This window comes from Epinephelus fuscoguttatus, linkage group LG13, assembly GCF_011397635.1.
Source record: "Epinephelus fuscoguttatus linkage group LG13, E.fuscoguttatus.final_Chr_v1".
Lineage (NCBI taxonomy): Eukaryota > Metazoa > Chordata > Actinopteri > Perciformes > Serranidae > Epinephelus > Epinephelus fuscoguttatus.
The window spans coordinates 14,268,888-14,288,911 of record NC_064764.1 but is presented as its reverse complement, the minus strand read 5'-3'; the positions used below and the strand labels follow the sequence as shown (position 1 = coordinate 14,288,911).

General features: G+C 39.6%; 1 protein-coding gene and 1 pseudogene across 2 annotated transcripts; both read left to right on the top strand.

Annotated features, from left to right (window-relative positions):
- Positions 1-2,046: 2,046 nt before the first annotated feature.
- On the top strand, positions 2,047-11,837 carry LOC125899943 (histamine N-methyltransferase-like). Of its 2 annotated transcripts, none has more exons than XM_049594622.1 (7): positions 2,047-2,129; positions 3,625-3,771; positions 4,764-4,816; positions 5,737-5,844; positions 8,244-8,374; positions 8,556-8,649; positions 10,515-11,837. In XM_049594622.1, exons 2-7 carry the CDS (start codon positions 3,635-3,637, stop codon positions 10,877-10,879), a joined length of 888 nt encoding a protein of 295 aa, XP_049450579.1. In that variant the 5' UTR covers positions 2,047-2,129; positions 3,625-3,634; the 3' UTR covers positions 10,880-11,837. The 2 variants fall into 2 exon arrangements, with proteins under 2 accessions (XP_049450579.1, XP_049450578.1); XM_049594621.1 differs by lacking the exon at positions 2,047-2,129 and adding an exon at positions 2,253-2,559.
- A 2,491-nt stretch (positions 11,838-14,328) lies between these two features.
- On the top strand, positions 14,329-19,256 carry LOC125899207 (histamine N-methyltransferase-like; annotated as a pseudogene).
- Positions 19,257-20,024: the final 768 nt, after the last annotated feature.

The window sequence follows — 20,024 nt, the reverse complement described above, 5'->3', positions numbered from 1 at the left end:
ATTAAATTTAAAAAACCTTTACAGGGAACCTACTTGTTGCCGTTTGCACGTGGAAATTATTGGTGTGTGACACATCGAAAGCCCTGATTGGCAGCCAGTGTGAGGGATGATAACATTTAAAAGGAGAGAGCCGTGAGTGGGACAGTGGATTGCTTTTTTGTACGGAGCAAATTACAACAAAGCATGAGCAAAGACAACCTATCACAGAAAGAAAAGAGAAAAGAACTAACAGTAGACAGTATCACAAAGCTACCTGTCTTTTTTTTCTTATTTTCATTGTGTTATATCATGATAAGAGTGATAACACATGTTATAGAAGCTATTATGTGCAGATATAAGTACAGGTGTGCCTTGAGATTTTGTTGTGCCTTTTGATGTACCTTAGGAAAACCACTGGCCTCGCTCATGAAATGACAGTGATGTCACTAGAGCCTTTCTGAAAAGTTGAGAGATTTTCAACCAGAAGCATTTGGAGTAGCAAAAAAAAGGCAGAGCGCTCAGCAAAAAGGGTTAGGGTTAGGGTTACAGCGCTTTTTCCCTAGGCAGCCACATGTGGGCTCTCTTCATTAGGAACTTATTCACTTTTTGTGTGGGCTATGTGACAAATATAACGTAATAAAGACATTAACGTTGCTTGTTAACTGCAGCACACCATAACCATTATTAACAATAATGGCAATTTCTTGACTACATTTGGTAATGATTATTTCAGATAATTGTGCAGGGTTGCCTGTCATAGAATAGTAGTTTTGCTTTTGTTTTTTGGGGGCATTTTAAGCATAATTGAATAGAATGTCTTGAGTCATGAAACCCTAAAATAAGTTAGCATTTTAGCACTCCTGGTCCCCTCGTCTCAAAGTCAGTGGGTTTTTTTTGGATAGGTTTTTGTTTAGAAGCCTCCAATATGGTCTGTGGGTAACAAAAGCTCAAGAGACTTTCATATTTTGTTCTATGACATAAAATACATCAGTAAATATCCCACTCGTAAATTTTGAAGCTGCTAACAAGTGGCTAAATGAGACTACAGAACCTAATTATGCTGGACACAGTTTTACAACCTCGTTGTGGTGGCCACATTAAATCATGAGACCCTGGTGTAGTTTGTTTATAGCCTAATGTTAGCTTTTTAACTTATGATGATTGTATTAGGCTTCAAAATTCATGAAAGTTGTGAAGATTATTTTGCTGAACAAAACATGTAAACATCATAACTGTTTGTTTGCCACCAGTGGCATAAGATAGTTACTTTATGAAGAATAAGCATATCGTTACAGATTGATACAATATTACAAAAACAGAAAAACGTTTTTGAGGGCATATTTAGAAAACTGCACCATTTTTTCATTTAATGTGAGTTTGTCTTTGACCACAGGCATATTTTCAGGTGGCAGTTGTGCCCCTCCAAACCATGGGCCCTTGTGCAACTGCACTGCCATACTGCCTGCACTGTCCATATTTATGCCCCACATCACTTATTTTTTGCAATAAGCCAAAATCCAATGGAAAAAATCCAGGGCGACACTAACTTGCTGTGTTGGCCTCAAGGAAACTCTGAAGCTAAACTATTGTTTTCATAAAAAGTAATGAAAAATGAAATGAATGGCAACACTGTGCATGCAAATACATTTTTATTATATTTTTTTTATACTTAATGGCATTTACTTTAGGAGCAGCTGTCCCCTGTTTGAGCTTTTATGCTGTTCCCTAGCCTATGATATGCACAGCTATAATCCAAATGTAAACCAAAGGCTCCCTCATTCAGCAGAACTTTTATCTGCAAGCTGCTCTTACTCCCAACTGATTGTCACTGTTATTTACACACAGACATTAGAACAGTCACTTAATCTCCCTCATTATTGCTTTCTAATACAATTCAGCGTTTGTTCTGGCTTCTTTAGCAATATGCTTTTAAGTCAAACGTTTCATTTGTGAATATGCCCAAATACTCATAGGCCTTTAAGGCGTTGGGCTTGGCTTGTGTATGAAGTGTTTTGTCATTGGATTGATTTTTCTTGACGGGTTCTTCGGCCCTCCTTTAAGGGAAGCTGTAACTGTAGTGGGAGGGTTTTATTCCAGCCTGCTCTGCTCTGCAGATCTGTCCGGACACACATACTCCTCCTGCACTACATGTAAGTGAACGCAAATATCGCGTTTTGTCTCGGTGTGTGCACCTTACACAACACATGCACACTGAATATGATGTAAAACTGGATCTGTGACATCTACTGAGCGGGCAGCTTGCATTGCGATCAGCTGTGTTGACAGCGAGGGACGCCACAGGCTTCTTATCTGTCTGTGTGTGTGTGTGTGTGTGTGTGAGGAGCTGTGTTGTGTTTCCGCTGTGCTTGGAAACATTTCTGCAAACACACGGTCAGCTGTGTCATAATAATAGGAGAGATACGGCGTGCAGCTGCTGGAGACATGCTCAGTGTCAGCGATCCTACAGCCAAGAGTGATCCGCTGTAGTACAGCTCGGTTCATACTGGGTGGAGCCCATCAGTCTCCAGCAACAGGTTCAAACACACTGAAGACAGCACTGACAGGAGGATAGGATAGAGGGTAAATACGCATTAAAATAATACACATCTGTGTAAATTAAGTGAGTGTAGTATAATGTAGTGACAATAAGAGAACAAAAGATCTAAAAATTGCAACCTATGATAAATTACAGCAATGATAATTCGATTAGCTGTCAACTACTAAATTAATCGCCAACTAATTCGATAATAAATTAGTCTGAGTAGTTTTAAAGAAATAATATTTAAAAATTATTAGATATCAGCTTCCTAACCGTACAGATCGCTTTAGAATATCACTAAAACTATATCTCCTCATCTAATGATAATTAGGGAGCAACTACATAAGTTTAAAAGAGTATATAATCTAGATGATCTTATCATATACTACAAGAGTGTTAATAGTTACATTATATGTCTTGTGTAATATTGGTGTGGATGATGAGAATGATGTTAGCACTGTGAAACCTTTTTGACATTTCTGAAGCGCATTAGCCCATTTTGGTTTTGGTTTTCATTTATAATGCCTTGTGCAATAACCTAAATATGAGTCATTTGTACTTTATACCTCTGTAGAAGTATTTTGTTTTTGATTTTTCTATGATTAGAGCAAGGTCCTCTCTGTTGTTGTATCATATTTTGCTTGTTGTCATTGTGGTTGGTGTTGTTTTAGTGAGTATGTGCTGTCGTGTATATAGTATTGTGTTTGGTGTGGACCCTAGGAAGAATAGCTGCTGATTCGGCTGCAGCTAATGGGGATCCTAATAATTGAAATGAAATGAATAAATCAATTGACAGATTAATTGCCAATAAAAATAATGGCAGCCCTATTATACATTGACTCAAATACTTATAATTATCTTCTTCTTTGTCATCTTAAGATGACAAATATGACAGCAAAACTCTAACTCCCAATGTTTTCACAGTGCCGCCCATATTGTTTGGCTGACAGGTGATGTGTACAGTAGAGGTGTTCACCTGCAACAGCAATTGCGTGAAAGCTAAAACACACACACACACACACACACACACACACACACACACACACACAGTTCTGACCTCCTCAGCTGTTGATTGATTTTTTTAACACATATATATTTTTTGTCAGATAATTTGCCATGGAATCTTCACTGAAGAGTCTGGTTGATGATGATAGCAGGTACCAGAAAGCCTTCCATCTTTTTCTGGAGCGCTCCTCTGAGCATCAGTGTATGCGGGACTTCATCCACAATATGCTGCCAGATATACTGGCCAGGTAATCTCACACACACACACACACACACACACACACACACACACACACACACACGTGAGTGAAGCCCCCCCCCCCCCCAAAAAAAGTGACAGATAAAGAGAGACACACTTCACCTCTCATTATACCCAAACATGCCTCTGTGAAACTTGTATGTGTTTTTGTTAGAAAAGTGTTATCCCTGGGCTAAAAGTAACTTTGTCCTGGTGAGAATTTATCTGTCAAAAACACATTTTATCATTAAAAAGGCACAGACACCTCATTCAAATAAACTTGTCACATGTGTCTTTCAGAAATGTGATAAAAGAAAAGTGATTAAAATGCAGTCTGGTGAGAGAGATGAGCTCTGTCGCACACCAAGAAGTAACATAACCTGTGCTAATCATCATGCGCTCTGTCTTAATCATTACTGCAGGAAACAGCCAGCAGTGTCATCTGGTTATGATTAAACTAAAAACCCAAATAAGAATATGTACTGTAAGTATTATACACGGGTTTTATCATGCTGTGTGTTACTGGTATGCCCAGAAAAAAATCTGATAATTGACATTGCAAATATGCATTAGATTACCCAGCCAAACAAGCTGTGCATATGTGTGTGAATGACAATGAGTGTTAATGGAAATTTCTCTACTTGCATTTTTTCTATGTTGATATAAGCTTGTAAGAGGCCGACGCCATGCTGCAGAGATCTAAACCCTGTGACTGTCTAAGAACCACATCAGGGAGGAATCAGAAGAGATACAACTCACAAGTGAATTAATAAAAGTGTAATAGTGTTATTAAAAATCAGACGGTGAGTGACAGAACCTGCCATAGCAACAATCAAAGGCTTGGTATTGGAGATGCTTCAGACGTGGAACATCTCAGACGTGTCAGGCAGAATTGACAACTACGAGCCCCAAAATGTGACCCACATTCGGCAGGTTGGAGGATGTGAACTTCCAGATTTGACTGTTCTGAGAACTCAAAGTGTTTTTCTGCTCTCCCCTCAGCATTGGAGATGGAAAGCGCCATCTAAATGTCATTGGAGTTGGGAGTGGAGCTGGTAAGAACACACAGTGTAGGACACTTTCACTGCTGAACTTATCTTATGTTCTACGTGACACAGTAAATAGCTGAGCGACCTCGGCAGCAGACAGCAAAGGTGAGGAGGGGTCGTTGAATCAGGCTGCTCTAACTGTTCCCATTGCTCTGCTGTCATTTATGGCTGCACCAGTAAAAACCTTTACTCTTATTATCACTGCCAAGGGTTTGTGTGCATCTGTCCAGTTGTCAGATTAATCTTTAACCTTAGTCGCAGAGAAAGCGACCTCACTAGTCTTTGGTTTTACTGCACATTGTTTCCAGCACTCATGATACAGCAAGGCTAATTTGTTCTTGAGCAAACTCACTATGTGCCCATGAGGGCTATTACACTTCACTTATGTCAAAGCCAATTCTTTTAATTTACCTGAGTTGTCATGTCAGTATCATAATGGAGCGATGGTACAGATTCTCTAATGGACTGTAAAATCCATTAGAATGACTACAAACCCCCCCACAAGGTATTATTCAATCTAATCAGAAAGATTCAGCACCTGTCCACATCGGCTTCTTTGCTTAGATTTACCCCCTGTACGCGGCAACTTGTCAGCTTTGATAAGAACTAGAACAAAATCACCCGCCTGTGGCTAAATGATATTGAAAGGAATAGCGTAGTGATAACTCTGCTTCTGAGCTTTCAGTCAAGGTTTTTCTGAGATTAATGCAACATTAAATGTATCTTTTCCTGCAAAACTGCCAAGTGCTGTTAGCTATGCCATGCTTAAATCTGCAGCACTGTTTGAATTGTGATGATATTGCGGTCGACTACATATACTGTCGTTCTTATCTTTAAACCGTTTGAGTCCCATGGGGAGAGTAGGCCAAAGTTTCATGTGCAAGAAATAGATGTTTTTGAAAACAACAATTACATTGTGCATGTAGGTGAGATTGACCTTGAGATGCTCTCCGAGCTCCGTCTGAAGCACCCAGGGGTGACTGTGGATAACGAGGTGGTGGAACCAAGCAGCACACAGCTTCATAAATACAGAGGTAAAACGCGAGTATCTTACATATCACGAATGCATACTGTCTCTATTTTCACATGCCTCCAAAATATGTTTAAATTTTTAATCTAACAGCAAATATGCTTACTCTTTATTATTCTTTTAATGCAGAGAATACATTTCGTGCATTAATAATACAGTTATTCATGTATTGCAGGAGTAGGGGGATGGTATTTGTAGTCCCATATTCAAGCTACTCAGCAAATACCCACCTTTGTGAAGTGTCTTTGAAGTCTGCTGCTCTGTTCTTCTTCTTGTGCTAATAGGCTTTGGCAGTATATGATTTTCTGTCCTTCATACTTTCTTGAAGTTTCACCAGGGTGTTCGCCATATGACGGTATTTGTGTTCAGCGCTACCTCCAACAATTGCCAACTCTGCTTTGGTTGAAATAAACCCCTTAATTCACTGAGTTAGACGTGAAAAGATTAGGAATGCACGGACTGTACAGTAAAATGGGCTGATACCATTGTTCAAAATAACAATTTGGCCGATAGCCTATACCGATTCCAATGTTGTGAATTTTGTTTTTGTTCCTATTTATCGCACAATTTGTGTCAGAGATACAAAGAAATCGCCAATAAAAAACTGAGCTGTTATAAAGCCATCCAATCCTTTATTACACTACCTTTGATTGAGCATTAATTCAGTCATACACATCTGTGAAGCAACCTTTGAAATAACCTTTTTTCACATGAAAACATCAAAGAAAATGCTTCAAAAGTCTTTTTATTATATATAATAATCCATTCTAATACCTATTTTATATATGCCGTGAAATCATCAACATATTCCACCTTAAACAACTGTATTTATACAAGTTTCTCAACAAAAGATTACATTTAAAGACAAATCTTTATAATTTACCTATGCCAATATTCATTTTTACCGAATAGAGCTTGAACTATCATAATGAAAGTTATTGCTTAGAATTTTATTTCTCTTCAGTGGACACCCAATAGAAGAAAAAAGCAGTGTGACACAACAGAACTGTAGATTTGTATGTGCATGTGTAGAGGACTTTGAACATTTTGAGACAGATTCTATAATGATTATCAGTCTGTTGATGTAACTATGCCCAAGGCAGTCTCAAAGGTTGCCTACCAAAGATCTACACAACAGCATAGATCCAAATGTTTAGTGACTGAAATGTAATCACGCAAACACAGGACAAACCCATGGTAATTTTATGTACACATAAAATTAATTAGTATCAGTAATAGAGGAAAGCTATTCAATGTTGAGATGAATATTGACCAGAATTGACCAGATCAGAGTATTTGTTTGACACCTGAAGAGGATAACTACTCAATACAAGTGTTTCAGAGTTATAACAGGAGCAGCCACTGGTTACCATTATCTTGCCAGGCAGCTGTAGGATAATGATGTATAGAGAATGTCATATTCAAGACTTGCCCTATTAATTTTTGAACATAACAAAGGCCAGATTTGGAAACTTTGCTTTAAGAGAGGTAAAATAAAACCAAACGTGACATAATTAGATTGAATGGTATTTGAATCATTAAAATCAACTAATGAGAATTATTAGACAAGGTTCTTCTACTTAGAAACAAATGTATATGATTTCCTTAATCTTCAGGGTTTAAGCTTACAGTTTTTAAATACATGCAACAGTTTCAATGGGAAGCAATAAAAGAATGACTTGAAGTCTTTGAATGTCAGGGATCCTTCCTGGCTGACTGATGAGTTTGCTTATTTGCATTTTCTTTGGGGTAATTAGCTGGTTCCCTGCTCCAAGGCTTCAGTGTCAGAAGCCATAAACTCTGAAACTGTGTCGCCAGAGGAGACTTAAGGGCTGAGAATCTGAGCTGAACCTCAAGTCCTAGTAAACAGAGCTCAGACGCTGGGGAGAGGCAGTTCATTGGTGATTGGCGATCAAAGGATATTGCAGGATTCTTGTGTGGGAGAGGGCAGAGGTTTTATTTTCTGGTGCCAGAGGTCGAAGGAAAAAAAAAAGTGCTCCTGCTTGCACTTTGGTTAATGCTGAAGATAAAATTTCGGCAGATCATGTAATGAGCCTCCTGATCATTCTGTACTTTTACATAGCTAAGGTGTAAATTATTAATTAACTAGATTAGTTACAAAATTATTTCTAACAATGTGACAAGTGTCGGCTGCAAGTGTCATGGCTTAAAATAAAAGCACTCCGTGTCAACATTAGAATATAATGTTCATTTCAGTGTTAACATCACTGTATAATACACTGAAATTGAAGTGATGGTGGAGTTAAATTATATTTTCCGTGTTATATGATACAGAGATTTATTGTGACACTACAGATTGTAACTGTACAATAATGTTACCACGTCAGAATTCACAGTGATATATCAATCACATTCTATCGCTCTGTGTGTCTGTTGATACAGTTTTGGTGTCACAGAAATCAGATTTAGATTACATCAAATTCACCTGGAACAAGATGACTTCCTCTGAGTTTGAGGAACACTGGAGAGTGAAAAAGATGACTAAGAAGGCTGACTTCATTCACATGATACAGGTTGGTGTTGCCGGCGTAGTGGTCCTGGCCTACAGACTGTATTTTTGACACATCTAGGTCATATTCATTTGGCGGCGCTCCACGGCAATTAATCCCATTAGAACATCTGTCTAGCATAGCGTTATAATTAGGTGCTCTGTGAATCCAGTTACCAGCTCATTATCTGTGGTGAAATCAACAGATGCTGTACTATGTGAAGGATCCTGGAGCTACCATCAGCTTCTTCCAAAGTCTCCTTGACAAGAGTGGGAAGCTTCTTATCATTCTGGTGTCTGGTAAGTGATGGATTTAATCTTAGATTATCAAGACGCTTTATCTTTTTCTTCCCTTTGATTGCTGGGGCTGGGGTTAGTCAGTATACCTAGTGCTTATACAAACTGTACAGTGCATATAGGGATGAAACCCACTTTAACAATGTATCTGTCTAAAAAACACAATTGCTGTCATTATCAGAGTTGGTGAAAACAAACACAAGACATAACCCATTTTGGCAATCTGGTTTATACTGTACAGATTTATTATGGAGTAAGTGGGTAAAGCAGTTATGCTGCTATTTAAATAAATTCTTGTCATTTTTCACAAAGTTCAGCCAGAAGTTCCACATTTGCTGCTGTGAAACATGGTGCAACCTCAAACATACATTAGTCAGAGAATTATATTACCATATGCTAATATTATAATGTCACTTTGTCAATCATTATGTTCTCTACTTCGGTCCAAACTGAAATACATCACTTATTTGATTGGCTGACCGACCAGTTTGGCAATACATGACGTATTTCCTGCCGTAAAGCAGATTTTTTCCGCGAAAATTCGTCCCCGGTGGCAGAAGCTTATTGCAAAGTCACTAAGTAACCTATGTAAACGCTGATAGTCTGATTTTACTGTGTATACTACCCTGTGCAACCCACATTATTTTCATAATGATATATATAGGCAAAAATGCTGTCTGTTGCTTCTTTAAATGGTTTACAGAGGATAAATCCCACTGACTTCCATGATCCCCTGACTTTTCCTCTAGCACCTAAATCGGGACAAAGTTTTAATATAATACCTCAACATGCAGAGGATTTGATTGTACAGATATTCACGATCATCAGATGATGTATGTTTGTGACTTTGGTGATTGCTTGACTTTCTCCCCAGCGCCACCATCATGTTCACATGTCCAAGACTTTATTTTATGATCACATAACTGCAAAACTCCCAATGTCTCAGCTGCACCGTGGTCAACATTATGCCTGCCAAGCAAGCAGAAGTGTCAAACTGCAGTTCTTTAAATGGCCACTTGAGACTGGCTGTAGAAGCGAGTCAATCCATGTTAAAGTGCCCAACTTTACAGTAGAAATAAACATGCGTACAGCCTGGTACAAAGAAAAAGGGGTTTTAAACCACTTTTCAATAGTCATGGGCTGGCTTGGCTTGGCTTGGTTTGGGCCATCAGTCAGTGAGACGTCACCTCTACCCACTCGAGAGCGGGCCGCCTGGCTTTTGGGGGTGTTATATATATATATATATATATATATATAGGCGTTACAGTCTATGAGTCAGATCCAAACTTCGCTCCTCTGCAGCTCCCCCCTCTTGTTCAAATATTGTCACTTCTGGCTCCAAAAATCCAACATGGTGATGGTCGAAATACCCAACTCAGGGCTACAGAACTGGTGTCTGCAAACCTATGGGTGATGTCACGGTTGCCACGTCCGTTATTTTATACAGTCTATGCTGCCAAGGGAAAAAAGGGACTGATTATAGGCCTTTATTCGTGCAAACATACGATCGTTTCAGCTCTGTTTCATCAGTGTCAAAATGGAAGTCATAAGGCAAACACATATATAGTCAACCAAGAATAGGTGTGCAATTGTCATTGTCTAATTGGTTGAACAGGATTTCGAATCTACTGGATAATGGATCAAAAGGTGTGAGTCTCCATAGCAAATGCAACCCCATGGATTATACATGTTCACATTAGAAATAAAAGAACATTGATCTAAAATTATATTTTTCAGCATTGCTATGGTGAGTATTTTAGCATACTGATGTTACTATTAATTTGCTGAAAGCACAGCTATACCAAAGTACAGCCTCGCAGAGCTCCTAGCATGGCTTTAGACTCTTCTATTCATGTCATCTATTTCAGGTGAGAGCGGCTGGGGAAAGCTGTGGCGGACCTACAGGAACCAGCTCTGCAACACAGAAATAAGTCAGTGTGTAACCACAGGAGACATAAAAATCTTCCTGGACTCCAAGGGAGTGAGGTACCAGAGCTACGAGCTGCCATCTCAAATGGATATCACCGAGTGTTTCACTGAGGGGGATGAGAAGGGAGAGCTGCTGCTTGATTTTCTCACTGAGGTGCAGGACTTCAGTAAGACAGCCCCACCTGAGCTGAAAGCTGGTGTCTTGGAGTTACTTCGGCACCCAGACTGCAGTGTGGAGTCCAACAACAAAGTTATCTTCAACAACAACCTTGGAGTGATAGTCATAGATGATCAGCTCACTTAAAAACAAGCAGTTAATATAAGAAATATGAAATTAGCCACAGATCAATAACATACTTGAATTATTTTTAAATTGAGTGATTGTTAAAATTCTCTACTGTGATTACATGTTTTTTTTTCTTTTTTCTACCAACATTTTCTATTGATACCAATAGTAGTTAATTCTTTTATGTGCCCATGCAGAAAGAAAATGGCTTGATTGCAATTTTTATCCAAACACATTTGTTTTGTTGTCATGAAATCCCAAATTTTCCCAGAAAATGTTAAGATCAGAGTTTTAATCAGCGTCAAACGTCAGACCTCAGATTCCACCATGGCATTTTTAATGGGCTACAGCTGGCAGACTGTGTTACAAACGCCATTACACCATTGCTCCCATTGGATCATATTACTGTGGACGTATGAAAATAAATGGAAAATTGTACATTTAATTTTCCATGCAGATTGAGCTGTTAAGTTTAGATGAGATGGACACCCCTGTGGGAGTGTTTGAATTTTGTCTTTGATTGTGAATGTAATACATTGAAATGATTGCAGATTTCACTAACATTAATGAGAAATGATTGGACAAATTAAAACCAGGACCTTTTTATGCTTGCCTTTCTCGTTTGCATTGTAGCTGTTGTAAAATGAACGTGGCATTTTATAATATAATTATTTAATCCAGTCCAATTTCCATGTTATCATTGCTAAACCTTTCATTGTGAAAATACACAAATTAAATTTTGTCCTGTCTCATGTCAGTGAGAAGGATTCTAACATAGGAGACATAAAAATATGGTGGCAAACTGTGCTGGACTAATTGACTGGAAGATCAAGCAATGTTACTAACCACACAATGGAAATGATGTGATTGATATTTGCTTTATTATGTCTTTCCCCAGTGCCTACTTTTCATTGATTTGGGGTCTTCAGTGTGGCTTACAGTTGCTAAATTAAACATATCAACCATCCAGACAAGTTCAGCAAGGTTTTACACTAACCATAAGTCTAAACAACTTTAATTTAATTATACCCTGAGAAACTGTGTCTCTTTAGCCTTACAACCTGCACCAGTGGTCTGAACATACTAACAGACAAAATAATTATCACTGATATATGAAGTATTGGCACCATCTTGAGGGCAGCATCAGTAACTGTATGATACAAGGATGGGCAGATCAAGGACAAATAGAAATGTAAATGGCTGATTACCTCCACTACAGAAAATACACACACAAAGCAAGCACACAAGTTACATGCAGTGTTGCTGTAAAAACTGTAAAATTTAACTGAAAAAGTAATGAGGAATTAGAGTACTGCATGAGACACAGAGGTATCTTTGAAACAAGGTTATTTTTGGCAAAACTCGACACACTACACACAAAACCTTACACCAAACCAGCAAAAACATAGGCTAATTTGTGTCGATGTGAAAAGGCAGTTGACAAAATAGTGTAGCGTTGTAGAGAGCAATGTTTACAGTTAGTTTACAGGAGTGTGTTATAAAATTATGTATTGAGTGTAAAGCAGTGAGCTGTGTTTCCAATTTTGCAAAAAAAGTGTTAAAAAAATGAAACTGAGTGTAAAGCAGAGAACTTGGATTCAGCTTGGCACACTTTGTAAATGCCTGGGCTACAAGTGTTAATGGTTACAGCGCTTCAAGAATCCCTGTTAGTGTTTAAGCATTCAGAAAGCAAAGCACTGGCTCCAGCAAAGCCACAGCGGCTAAGATTGTTTTTTTATTTATTTTTTTTTAAGGTTGCTTTTCACTGCATCAAATCCATAACTAGCTTGAAATCTGTCATTTTCCCTTTTAGTGTGTGATCACTGTCCCTTACACATGAATAATCTAAAAATGAGTATGAAAAGAAGTGAGGACTCGTGCTCAAGTGGAGTGTGAATGTTTGTAAAAGCAGTGTTGTACTAGAAACTAAATAATTTTGCTTTTTTTCTGGCATTTAAGAATAAGTACTAAGAGCTAACTTTATACAAATCTAAATCTATATGAATTTTTGGATTCAAAGTAAAAGTTTAGAACCATTTTTAAAACCATTTCAAGGACGTTTTATACACACAAGCCCTTTAAAAGGATTTCATTTGTCCAGATGTCCTGCAGCCCTTCATCCAAAGGTATGTCGTCAAACAATCATCGAGGGCATCTCACTGATAAAGTAAAGAACTATCTGTATCTGCTGATGAGTTTCCAAAACATATCCTCCTGGTCTTCAATGGAGGAATAGACAGGACATCAGCTGGGACCCCCATTCCAGGAACTGCCTCGAGGACAAACTTGGCGTCAGGGGCCCTCAGTGCAGGAACAGACCGGACGTTGACTGGTATGACCAACTCAGGGTCCAGCAGGGCATCAACAGTGGAGCTTGGCTGCAGGGACACTGTGTTGTTGGGCAGCAGAGGCTCAGTGTTCCTAGGTAGCTGTAGCTTGCGGTCACTGGGCAGCTGACTCTCTTTGGCACAGGCCAGCTTAGGGGATCGATGTCTATGAGGCCTACACTTCCCTCCAGGGGCTCCAGTCCCCAGATGACTCAGGGAAATAGCCATATAAGTCCCCAGGAAAGGGAGCTGCTCAAAGTCTACAGGGTCAGGGTCAGAAAGGAGGATTGGTAGTATTAGAGCTACCCCCCAGCATTTGGCAGTGAAAGCTGGATATCACCTCATTAAGTTGCTCCACAGGACAGGCCTCATCTGCTGGGTCTATAGTTGGTTAGATCGTACTGTTACATTTCAGGAATAGCAGGTTTGCACCGAAACAAAAAGGAACTGATGAGGACGCAGGCAGAAAAAGTTTGATTTATTGTAAAAATGGCTTCTAACCTGAGAATCCAAGTGATGGCAGGTAATGGCAGACAGGTGGCAGGTAAACCCAAAACACTGCAAACACTAATCATAAGGAGCAATAAAATCACTAGGAAACAATGGCTGAAACAATTCTCTCAGGGTGAGACGAAGAACTGACAAAGACTAGGGGAGCACCAAGACTAAAGACACAAGGAAAGGAGGGTTATTAACAGTGTTGTAGTGGAGGGTATATGACGTATACCCACCTATCTTTCTGGCCATGAACAGCTCTCTATGGATAAATGTAGCCGGCCAATCAGGACAAGCCTTCCCAAATATGTGTGGATCCCACAGTATATAGGGAAGCAGATTCCCACAATCAGAAATCCTTGTTCTCTTCAGTGAAACGGCGACTAGCACACTGAGCAGCTTCCTCCATAGAGTCCCCACTTTAAGTACTTCACCAGTGCCTCACACAGACCAAGCAGAGAGCAGTGTTCAGCAGCCACCAGCCTGTGAGGCCTGCCAAGTGCTACCAAAGTTTAGACGCCAGCAGTGGTTATTAAAACCCAGACTGTGGATATGGTAGATTAACCCCCCCCCCCTCCCCAAAGCCTGGTGGCCCACATGCTCCCACAGTAAACTGGTTGGTCAGAGAGCAGGGAGGCTCTAACCATGGCTGATGTAAAACAGAGAGATGCTGGAGTAGTGATGAGAGAGTGATGTCTGCCACAGGCTCTCGCCACATGTGGCTGAGACACACTACCACTAAAAGCACCATGGGGATCTCTGCTCGTAACCCTTTTCTCAGATGAGGCTTCATGACTGAGTTAGCAAACGCACACCCCACCCCAGCTTCAGTGCAGGAGAAATAGTGCAGAGGGATTATGCTAGTTTGACCAGTTTTAACTGGTAGCTTCATTCTGTGTCCATTAATAAATGCCATGCGCTGTGTGATGGTCTGATATAGCTCACATCACAGTGGGTCTGATTAATATAAAACAAATGAACACATTTAATTTTCCCTCCCGATTTCCATGGGAGTTGTGAGGATTAAACAGTGACACACAGTCAGCTATGGGCTGATAATGATGCGTTCGCTGACCTCACTGAGACTGGAACTTTCCAGGTTGCCAGTGATTTAAGAATTTTCTATGTTGGCTTCCCATCGGCCAGCCTTCCATTTGTTTGGGCACTTCGCTCACAACTGTCAACTTAAAGGATGCATACTTTCATGTTGAGGTGGCTCTGAAACACAGGAAACTCTTCGTTTCCCCCGCCGGAGGATAGTTTACAAGTAAAACAGATCGCTGTTCAGCTATTCCCTGGCACCTCACATCAGTGGATGTGTGGATGCACAACTATGGCACGAGGGTCTTCTTTCTTTGGCTTTAGCAAACAACTGGAGAAAGAGCACACCCCTATTACACATTTATGCTTTTCCCAGGGTCCAAATGTGTGCTTGTGATTAGAGGAGTGTTTCCTATAGAGTCCAATAGAGGGCTTCACTTGTGCTAATAGAACTAGGGTTACAATGTTGTAACTTATAAGTAGGAGAATGAATGACTGTCCTTACTCTCTGCATACTCAGGGTGAATACTTAGTATTTAGGATGGATTTCTATCATTGGGATTTAAAGTTAGTTTTTAGTCAGTTGTTTATTGCATACATAAATCACTGCTATTTGTTTGATTTCCAACTACTATGTGTAATGTATTGCAGGTATCAGTTATGGCTGCAGAGGAAAAGCAGACTTGTTATGAGGGCAGTTTGTCCAAAACTTTCAGGTCTGCCTAAAACAGTCAGAGCGCACCAGGTCATCACTGCCAATAGAAGCGGTAGCAGCTGAAGTTTTCTTTTTTTGTCAGATGACTCAGATGTTATATATCAGAAAGTAACACACTGAAAGTGCATGTTCAAAAGACCATGAGATCTGTCATCATTTTGTCAAATGCCAATTTGCTTCTTTTTTGATTTAAATGCTTTCAAATGTTTCTATTCATGATAGAGAATTACATAGAATTTGTGATGTAAAACATTTGTACATGTATATGGTAATAAATCTGATAGCACTGAGATGCCTGCTGCTGTCAAATCTGAACACACAGACCAAAAGGTTCAGGGGTGCCATTTGATCAAAAGTACAGCAGGCTATATTTGCCAGTTGCTATGGTTGAATTGACCATGTACAGTAGTCTTCAGTGTCTTTAGCCTGTTATCACCTCATTTCATGGCTGCAGAAGCAAAGAAGACGTGCACACTTCTCGAAAACCTTTTCTACCAAAAGCGATCGGGAGATGACAAGGCCAGTCTCCAGTGTGTTTACAACATCCTGCCCGAAGAATTTAAAAGGTACAAGAAGAAAGGCAGGGAGGGCCCCACTGCTTTTTTATTACTTACCCACATTCATTAGAGTTTATAGGTTCCTTCTTTATGTCCTTTTGTACAGTATTAGGACATAGGATCATTGAGCTCTTGATTAAGTTCTTACTTTACGATTTCTCTCAAAAGTTGCAAACTAAATTGCCTATAATTTCATAAAGGTACAAAGTTGGTAGTAGTACTACAGTGACACAGTTATAATGAATCTTTCGTTGGTCAAAAGTCAGTTCTTTGTGTTGGTGCCCATTTTCCATCTCCAAACAACTCTGACAACATTGAGGTAGGTGGGGGCTATGCAACACATTTTAATTTTGCTACCATTTTCTTAAATGGCTTTTTGACTTTGATGAATTTGAACTTGTAGACATTTTAAGGTTCTTCTTCTTTCTTTATTCTTGTTTCCATACAGCAGCAGGATTGATTTGTGCTTTCCATATGCAGTCTCTGATTGGAGTGAGTGTTGTGTGTAAATACACATGGGTTTATTAGAAAGTAGAGTGGGGGTGGCGGTAGCTCAGTCCATAGGGACTTGGGTTGGGAACCGGAGGGTCGCCTATTCGAGTCCCCGTCCGGACCAAATATGGAGCATGGACTGGTGGCTCGAGAGGAGCCAGTTCACCTCTTGGGCACTGCCAAGGTGCCCTTGAGCAAGGCACCGAGCCCTCCAACCGCTCAGAGCGCCTCACCAAGGTAGCCCCCTCACTCTGACATCTCTCCACTTTGTGCATGTATAGGTCCTGTTTGTGCATGTGTGTGTCTTTTGGACCTGTGTGTAATTGACAGCAAGAGTGAAAAAAGTATATTAAATTAAATTAAGATAAATAATGCATAGACATTAACTGCTGGTGCTGGACCTGGAGGTGGAAGTTGTAGATTTTTTTCTTTGTTTCTTTCTTTAGGAGAACTTCAAAAGAAGTCAAAAATCTTGACAAAGAAACTTCCAAATTATTGGTATTAATCAACAACATAATGACACATATTGTAGTTGTTACATGTTACTGGGCAATACAAATGTGTTTATTTTTTAATCATTTAATTTTTGTTGATAAGGAATTGAAGGGAAAAGCAGCCTGGATGTTTTTGGTGTTGGAAGTGGTTGTGGTATGTGATGAGATATAGCAACTGATGACTATAGACTGAATTAATGTAATTCCCCTTAGTTTTAGCTTTTTTTTTTTTTCTCCTTGGCAGAACTAGATATTTTCCACGAATCACCTGCATTAGAAGCACGTTAGGCAGGATCCTTGTCCCAGGATATTTGTTTTTACACAGACTTGAAAGATTATGACAAATTGCAACTTAAACTTTAAAAATAAGACATCTTGCTCCTGGATGTTTTTGCATTCTGGTAAGGAGGAGGATTTTACTTGATGCTAAAAATGTATTTGTGTACAGAATCTCAGTCAGGAGTATGCAAACCAGTTGTGCTCCTTCCTCCTGCTCATCATTAAGAGTCTAGTGATGACAAATCACAAATAAAGCCTGATAGGAGGTATGGCATATCATGTACAGCGAGGACTATGAGAGGCAAGTCAAAGCAGAAGGAGACATGAAGACATTTGACTTCATACACATGATTCAGGTATTATTACCTATTCTGTTTTTTGGACATTTGATTTAAAATGATGTAATGACAAGAAGATTCAGGGATCACGGTTTGGCCTGTGGGCCTTTCATGTTCTTTCCATGTTGTCTTGGGTTACCTCGTGAGAGTGAGACAAACTAATGAGTACTGTGAACTGTTGGGAGAATGTTAGCGTCTGACTTTGTATGAGCATTAAGATTTATTTAGCTCCCCACTAAGTCCCCCGCTGCCACTTGAATTTATTGTGGAGCAAATCATCAGAACCTTTCCTGCCAAACAAAAGTATATAACGATCAGTCCTATTAATCATCACATTCGCTTATTCTTCTGACATAAGTGTTACTGACAGAACTACAGTTATTCAGAGACGCTTCAAACTGTAGGCTTGTATGGATGCAAGCTTCAATCTGTAAAGTCAGATTAAAGGTTCCCCACAACTCTCTCTTAAACAGATGATCTACTTTGTGGATAATCTCGTAGACACTATCAAGTTCTACCACAGCCTCCTAAAGAACAATGGCAGGCTCATGATTATCATTGAAGCAGGTACGCAGAGCTAGTAATGAGTTTTTCATACAGATTTCTGTCCGTCTTCCTCCAAACCTGTGTCTTAATCATTATTGAAAACAAAGACAAGTATTTTTTCTGCCTTCTACTTTGTTTAACCTTTGCTGAAACTTATTTGTCTGTGCCGGAAGAAAAGTACCCTCTTGGGTTTTTGTGTTGAACGAACATTCAACAGATGTCCAGACTCACAAGGAAAAAGGTGGACTGTTGAGGCTATCAGCCCTCTTGACTGTTAGTTAAGATTATAAGATAACAAAGAGTTTTTCTTGAGTCAAACAAAATTAATAATATCTGCTATTGTCAATATTTTTCTTCTGGAATTAATGTATGTTTTAATCTCATACCATCTAGATAACAGCAGCTGGGACATCCTGTGGAGCACTTACACAAAGGAGCTCTGTGGCAGTGTCTTTACAGAGTGGCGCACATCAGGAGATGTTATCGCCTGCCTGAAGAGCCAGGGTCTGAAATATGAGGAGCACACCTTTCCCAACCCCTTTGACATTTCTGAGTGCTTCAATCCAAGCAGTCAGATTGGGGAACGTCTGCTGATATCTTCGCAGTGAAAGATAACTTCTACCAATCCTTCACCCCAGAGATCAGAGCAGGCATGTTCGACCTTCTCAGAAACAAGTGCAGCACTGAAAAAGATGGAAAAGTGTTCTTCAACAGTAAAGTGAGCTGCATACTTGTTTGTCAAACACTTCAAACTGTGGGCTGGCACGGATGCAAGCTTAAATCCAAGTGCAGATTAAAGGAAAAAAATCATCTCAAAAATAACACACATCCGTGAGTAGATGCAAGCTTTCCTCTGCACAGTGAAATGGTTGGCAGGTGTAGTTAGGTAAAAAGAAAATAGTTCCCACATGAAAAGCCTCTCAACAAGGTCTATGGACTATTTTGATTAACTGAATCATGATTTCTGGAAAGAGACAATACTCAGTGCCATTTAGTTTCATTGAAGGTTCCCTACAACTCTCTACTTTCACAGATGATCTACTTTGTAAAGAACCTCTCCAGTATTATTAAGTTCTATCACAGCCTTCTGAAGAACAATGCAGGCTTATGATCATCGTTGCAGTAGGTAAGGAGTAATGCTAATTTACTGAGGACTGTTGACTTTACTATGATATCATGAGCGAGAGACTCTCTAGACTGTAACAAAATTCTTAATAGTAATAGTATTTATTGTTGCTAGTATATTTCTTCTGAAATTAATGTATCTTTCAATCTCACATTATGCAGATAACAGTAGCTGGGATACAGTATCCTGTGGAAGACTGACAAAGGAGCTCTGCACTGATGGCATCAAAGAGTACACATCAGGAGAGGTTAATGCCTGCCTGAAGACTCAGGGTCAGAAATATGAGGAGCACACCTTTCCCCAATCCTTTGACATCTCTGAGTGCTTCAATCCAAGCAGCCAGACTGGGGAACGTCTGCTGAATTTCTTCACAGTGACAGATAACTTCTTAACTAATCTAACTTTTTAAATGTATCATTAGAGAACAACTTAAACAAGTCTTTACAATGTTACTTTTGTTATCACATCACTACTGACTTCAAACACAACAGTCACATCACTGGACTCATTTTTAGTAATCGTCGTGCTGCACCTGCACGTCACAAAGCAGCAAGCTAGTTGGAAACGCTCACCTTAGAGGCTGGAAAATATTCCCATTACTTTGATTTTGTCAGGAGGAAAGATGACAACAACACTGTTGCTGCAGGTAGTGGCACTAAAACTCTTTCCACTGCAAAAAACACTTGATCTCTGATCTGAAACACCTAACGACCGACAGCACAACAACATAAAGCTCCAGGAAATACACCCCAC

Excerpts from the sequence above, each read along its gene's own strand:
- LOC125899943 (XM_049594622.1), top strand. The coding sequence starts at position 3,635 with ATGGAATCTTCACTGAAGAGTCTGGTTGATGATGATAGCAGGTACCAG. Across the intron at positions 4,817-5,736 it reads TGGAGTTGGGAGTGGAGCTG|GTGAGATTGACCTTGAGATG; the intron begins GTAAGAACACAC and ends TTGTGCATGTAG. Across the intron at positions 8,650-10,514 it reads TCTTATCATTCTGGTGTCTG|GTGAGAGCGGCTGGGGAAAG; the intron begins GTAAGTGATGGA and ends CATCTATTTCAG.